We start from the raw sequence: 6,732 nt of genomic DNA, 5'->3' as shown, positions 1-6,732 counted from the left end.
GAGAAGGATAAGAATAAAGTTCTTGGATTAGGTGGTGGACATTATGCTCCTCGGCATATGGATATAGTCCTGTAAGTTATGGCATTTTACAGTTTGCTCATATCCAGCTTTATTCTTTGTTTCCTTCTTTTGCGGTTTGATGCATCACTTATTAACTGTGAACTGAACCTCATCATTTTGATTGATTGTGTTGAAGTAAATAGGTAAATAATCTGCTAAAAACAAATGGGATTACCAGACTATAGATGGCAACTTTCTTCATCTCTCTCTCTCTCTCTCCTGTTAGATTACATGATGTATGGTTAGTTGTTAGGCACTGCCATGTGTCTCTATTGTATTGGTGAGTCTAGAAGTTAGTTATGTGTAGTTGTATTTATAACAAGGATAGGTTGTAATAATAAATGATATGAAAAGTTTCAGTTTCTCTCACTACTCTCTCTCTTCGAATTCTCTCTGCATTTCTCCATAGCTAAATCTCAGCGTTATCATGGTATCAGAGCCTGCCAAGGGTAACACCATTGGTTGACGATTCCTGTGCTTCCGCTCGTTTTTCCGATTCCTGTGCTTCTGTTCGTCGTCGGTGCTCCGGTTCGTCTTCGTTGTTCCGGTGACGGTTTGTTGGTGCGTGTCGGTGGCTTTTCTACAAACCCTAGAAATTTTTTTTGGGGTTTCTTGAGCTCGTCGGTGGTATTTCTTCTCTCGGTCGATCTTTTGTTCGTCGTCGCTTGGATCTGTGGCTGGATCCATCCTCAATTTGTCTCGTCGTTGCAGTTGAGGTGTTTTCTTTCGATATCTCTGCTTGATTCGATTTATTACTGGTTCTTGATTTGTTGATTCTTGGCCATTGCTGCTTTGTGATTCTCTATCTCTTGGATTTATTGAATCTCTGATTGGATTAGTCATGGTTACTACTGCTCAACTAGCACTCACACAATCACCTATCTCTTCGCTTATACCTAGTGTTGGCAACACTGTTACTGTGAAGTTGGATGATTCGAACTATGTTACTTGGAAATTTCAGATAGATTTGTTGCTAGAAGGGAATGGCATTATGGGGTTTGTTGATGGATCTATTACCTGTCCTTCGAAATATGATGATTCGGGTTCTGATGGTGAATTGATAGTTAATAACTCTTCAATCACTGATGCTTATAAAGTTTGGACAATACATGATAAAGCTCTTATGACTTTGATTACTGCAACCCTATCCACTGATGCTTTATCATGTGTAATTGGTTGTCAAAGCTCACGAGCAATGTGGAATAATCTTAAAGAGCGATTTGCAAATATGACTCATACTAGCATTGTTCAAATGAAGATTGATCTGCAAAACATCAAGAAAGGGCCAGAATCCATTGATCTTTACTTGCAGAGAATTAAAGATTGCAGGGATCAATTAGCCACTGCTGGTGTTGTGATTTCTGATGAGGATATTGTAATTGTAGCTCTGAGAGGCTTGCCTACAGAATATAATATCATTAAGTCTGTAATTCGTGGGCGAGAGAATCTGGTTTCTCTAAAAGAGCTAAGATCTCAGTTGAAGGCAGAAGAGTCTACATTGGAAGAGGTCATCAAGTCACCTTCTTTAATGGCAGCTATGCTTGCAAATACTTCCCGTTCAGCTTATGACACTAGTGGCTCTTCCCATTCTACCACTCCCACTGGCAATTTTGATTTTGGGTCATATGTTCCTTCTGGTTCCCAGATGTCTCAGTTTCAGCCACTGTCTTTTTCTCCTAACAATGGTCCTGTTGCATTTGTCTCTCAGACCGGTTCTGGGACTTATAACAACTTCAGGGGAAATAACTACAAGTTCAGGGGTAAAGGCAAGAAGTTTAATTCTGGTTTTCATCAACCATCTGGTTATCAAGGCTCTGCACAACCTTCCTTTCCATCTCAGTCTTCGTTTCAGCATCCTGGCTCTCCGATTGTTCCAGATCAATCATTTCAACCTTTGCTCATCTGTCAAATATGTGATAAAAAGGGCCATGTAGCTCTAAATTGTTTTCAGAATGGTTGCCAAATATGTGGCAGAAAAGGCCACACTGCTGCCACCTGTTTTGACAGACTCAACTCTGCACCTGTTTCTGTGCCTTCATTTTAGAAATACTCTCCATCTTCCAATGTGATTCAGCAGCATCCATTTCACTCCTCTACACCACAGGTGTCACATCAGTTGCAGTCTTCAAATCCATTTCAATCTCAAGTGCAGAATCCTACTGTGCTGTCTCATTCTCAGTATTCAAATGGGATGTTTTCTCCTCAACATGGTCCACCTGGTGCTTTTACTGCACGAACCAATTTCTCTCCTACAGCACCACAGCAAGAGTATTGGTTACTCGATTCCGGAGCAACCAATCATATGACATCTGATCTGTCCAATTTGCAAGCTGCCACTCCTTATTCTTCATCAGAGACATTTACTAGTGCTAGTGGTGAAGGTTTACAAATTAAACACATTGGTCAAGCTCGTTTATCTAATTCATCACATACACTTGAGTTAAAATCTGTGTTACATGTTCCACACTTATCACAACACTTATTGTCTATGCATCAATTGTGCAAAGACAACAATTGTAGGTGTATTGTTGATGAATTTTCTGTGTGTATACAGGACAAGGTCACCAACAAGGTACTATACCAAGGACTGAGTAACCAAGCTGTCTATCCACTTCCCATTCTTAAACAACCACAGCCCTCTCCTGCAGCATTTCTTGGACAGAAAATCAATACCTATCTCTGGCATTGCAGATTGGGTCATCCAACCAACTCTGTAACTCAAGTAGCCCTTCATAAGTCTGGTATTACTTTTCCCTGTAATTCCACATCTCAAACTTGTATTGATTGCTTACAAGGCAAGTTTACAAAGTTACCTTTTCCCTTAGTAGCTTCAAAGTCTCTTGTTCCTTTTGAAGTCTTGCATACTGATGTATGGGGTCCCTCTCCTACCAAGTCTTTAGAAGGGTATCGCTATTATGTCTCGTTTATTGATGAATGTACCCGTTATACATGGATCTTTCCCATGATTAGTAAAGCTGTTGTATTTGAGATATTTGTGCACTTCCAAGCTTATATTCATACCTCTTTTTCTGCACATATTAAAGTCCTACAGAGTGATGGTGGGGGAGAGTATACTAGTCTTTTATTTCAAAATTTTCTAAAATCTAAAGGGATTGTCCACCAAAAATCATGTCCCTACACTCCTGAGCTGAATGGTTTAGCTGAGCGAAAGAATAGGCATATTGTTGAAACTGCTATCACATTACTTCAAAAAGCTTCCCTCTCACCTGAGTTTTGGTTTCATGCCTGTGCTACAACTACTTATCTTATTAATAGAATGCCTACATCTATGTTAAAGATGCACTCTTCATTTGAGATGTTATTTCACTCTCCACCTTCCCTTGAGCATTTAAGGATTTTTGGTTGTGCATGTTACCCTTCCATGAAACCCTATAGACAACATAAACTGGAACCTAAAACCATACAATGTCTTTTCTTGGGGTATGCTGCTCAATATAAAGGTTACATTTGTTATGATACCAAGGCTCATCAGCTTATTGTGTCCAGACATGTCTTGTTTGATGAAACTGTTTTTCCTAGTGCTCAAGGGTTGTCCAAGTCTTGTCTCCAATCTGCTATCTTCACCCAACCACATCCACACTTGATTAGTCACTCTAATACCTTTCATCATCCTCCCATCATACCAATACCATTTCCACAAATACCATCTTCTTCTCAAGTCCCTGTTACTCAGTCTAACTCTCCAACACTTGGTGATCTTGTCTCTACTGGAGGTGCACCTGTCTCAGATTCTACTGATTCTCAAGTTCCTGCTCTGCCACCTGGAGATTCACTTGTCTCCGATTCTGACACCAACCCTGCTGTAACTACCTCTCAAGTTCCTGATCTGCAACCTGTTTCTGTGATCAATATTAATGCACATCCAATGCAAACACGGTCCAAGTCTGGGATCTCTAAAAAGAATGCCTTTTCTGCTTCCATGTCCATTGATTCCTCTCTGGATAGGGAACCTCAGTCTTTCAGTGCTGCTTCAAAGTGTTCTCAGTGGAAATGTGCAATGAATGAGGAGATGGAAGCTCTTCTTACACAGAAGACATGGACCTTAGTTCCCCTTCCACCTCACAAGAACCTGGTGGGTTGTAAGTGGATTTATAAGGTTAAAAGACATCCTGATGGGTCTGTTGCGAGGTATAAGGCTCGTCTAGTAGCCAAGGGGTTCTCTCAGGAAGCAGGTCTTGATTATTATGAGACCTTTAGTCCTGTAGTTAAACCTACTACAGTCAGATTGATGTTATCATTGGCTGCTACAAAGGGGTGGAAACTTAAACAATTAGATGTCAAGAATGCTTTTCTGCATGGATTTCTAGATGAAGAAGTATATATGTCTCAACCACAAGGGTTTATTGACAAGGATCATCCAGAGTTTGTGTGTAAACTTGAAAGGTCTTTATATGGCCTTAAACAGGCTCCCCGAGCATGGAATGAAAGGTTTTCCCGATTTCTTCTTAGTTTGGGTTTTAAAGCATCATATGCAGATCCATCTCTTTATGTCCAAAATAATGGTCATTCCATTGTTGTGTTGCTCCTTTATGTTGATGACATTATCCTAAGTGGAGATGATGATTCTCATGTTCAATCTGTGATCCACCAATTAACCAAGGAGTTTGATATGAAGGATTTAGGAATTCTGCACTATTTTCTTGGTCTGCAAATTGAGTATCAATCTCAGGGAATCCTTATTCATCAGTCCAAATATATCAAGGACTTGCTGCACAAGACAAATATGCTAGACAATAAACCTTGTACTACCCCTTGTCATCCTCATCAAAAGCTATTAACTCATGGTAGTCCTCCAGTTCCTGATCCAGGTATTTACAGGAGTATAGTTGGTGCCCTCCAGTATTTGACGTTTACTAGACCTGATATAGCCTATTCGGTTAATCAAGTCTGTCAATTCATGCATTCTCCCCTTGAAAGTCATTTTGTTGCAGTCAAGCGCATCTTAAGGTATCTCAAAGGGACTATGCAGCTTGGCTTGTGCTATAAACCTGGCAGTTTGAATATTAAAGCTTACACAGATGCTGATTGGGCTGGGGATCCCAATGACCGAAGATCAACTACTGGTTTCATTGTGTTTTTAGGCCACAATCCCATTTCTTGGAGTTCGAAGAAGCAGCATACTGTTAGTCGGTCTTCTACTGAGGCCGAGTATAGAGCAATGGCCACTACAACTGCTGAGGTGGTATGGCTTCAACAATTACTCAAGGATCTGTCTCTTTCTTCGTCAGTTACTCCTTTGCTTCATTGCGACAACATATCTGCCATGGCTCTAGCAACTAATCCCATTTTGCATTCTAAAGCTAAACACATCGAAATAGACTGCCATTTTGTGCGTGAAAGGGTTCAGCAAGGCATAATTTTGTTGCAGTTTGTTGCCTCATCCGAACAATTTGCTGATATTCTTACCAAGGGTTTGTGTTGTCCATTGTTTAGTTCTCATTGTAACAATCTTATGCTTGGGATTGCCTAGCATCAGATTGAGGGGGAATGTTAGATTACATGATGTATGGTTAGTTGTTAGGCACTGCCATGTGTCTCTATTGTATTGGTGAGTCTAGAAGTTAGTTATGTGTAGTTGTATTTACCTTTTTTCACATGTGAAAGTCACTTATTCTGTGAATATCTTGTACTAGTCTGATTGATGTCTGGATTTAGTATGTAATATAGAAATATTTATTGATGATAGATATAGTGAATAGTTTGGTTTACTACGTGAACATAATCCCATTCTTTGCAAGTACAGGAAAGACGGGGTGTGGGTAGGCCATCTACTTTCGGGTTATTCCTTGCCGATGGAAGATCCAAATCAGTCCAAAGCAGGAACAAATGCAAAAGATACGAAAGACATTGGTGGAACTTGGAAACACGCAATCAAAGCAGCATTTAAGGCTACCCAATCGGCTTTCCCTGGTGGGGAAGTTATAGCTCATCTTGATCAAAAGTAAGTTAGGTCTTTGTTAATACGTGACTTGCGTATCAAACATTTTTAGGTCCCAAAAGATGTAATCTGAAACACAAGAAGGTTGAAAGCCACAACTCTTAGACAAGCCGACGTTTGTTGATTGCATGAGAGATTTTGTTTTCACTTGCATAAGTATTATTGAAAAGTTATCTTATACAACTTTTGATTGTTGATTGCAGGAGTTTCAAAAGCTGGCAAAAGAACGTTATACGGCTTTCTTAGGTGAGCAGAACATCCAAATTGGCAAACCCAATGATTTCTACTAGATTCGATGAATTGCTTTGCATATATAGTGTGATTTTTAACGATTTCTACTTAAACTTGGATGAAGCAGCAAGCAAATATGAATTATAAATGAAATACATATTTTTCCAAATCAGCTTGTCATTGTGATGTAATGTTGGATCTGAGGCTTGAGTTGAGCCCACGAAAAATGCTGGGGCTTCTGGGCTTCATCATAAAAGATATGGGCCGCCTTGCGCTGGAAACAATAACAATGTGGAGGAGTCCTGCGGCCGGACTGAGGTAAAAATTATTGAAAATTATGGAGACCCAATGTGAGAAAAAATTAAAGAGCAAAGCACTTGGCTTCGGCTTTCGGAAGAGTTACTTACAACGGGATGCCACTATGGGGCGATTTAAGTCAATTAAGTACTGACTAGCAGTATTGTTCTTCACTTGTAAGTGGA

At 39.9% G+C, this 6,732-nt stretch overlaps 1 protein-coding gene across 1 annotated transcript in view; it reads left to right on the top strand.

The window, feature by feature from the left end:
• Nucleotides 1-6,419, top strand: part of LOC137731311 (D-aminoacyl-tRNA deacylase-like) — a 6,760-nt gene extending 341 nt beyond the window's left edge. The window contains exons 2-4 of the mRNA XM_068470409.2: nucleotides 1-71; nucleotides 5,825-6,022; nucleotides 6,223-6,419. The exon at nucleotides 1-71 is cut by the window's left edge and continues 1 nt beyond it. Of these exons, the coding sequence (XP_068326510.2) occupies nucleotides 1-71; nucleotides 5,825-6,022; nucleotides 6,223-6,265 (312 nt within the window). The 3' untranslated portion in view covers nucleotides 6,266-6,419. The remainder of the gene's footprint in view (nucleotides 72-5,824; nucleotides 6,023-6,222) is intronic.
• Nucleotides 6,420-6,732: the final 313 nt, after the last annotated feature.

The sequence above is a fragment of the Pyrus communis genome, chromosome 16 (assembly GCF_041283825.1).
Source record: "Pyrus communis isolate YQ-2024b chromosome 16, ASM4128382v1, whole genome shotgun sequence".
Classification (NCBI taxonomy): domain Eukaryota; kingdom Viridiplantae; phylum Streptophyta; class Magnoliopsida; order Rosales; family Rosaceae; genus Pyrus; species Pyrus communis.
This window is presented reverse-complemented; position numbering and strand designations above follow the sequence as displayed.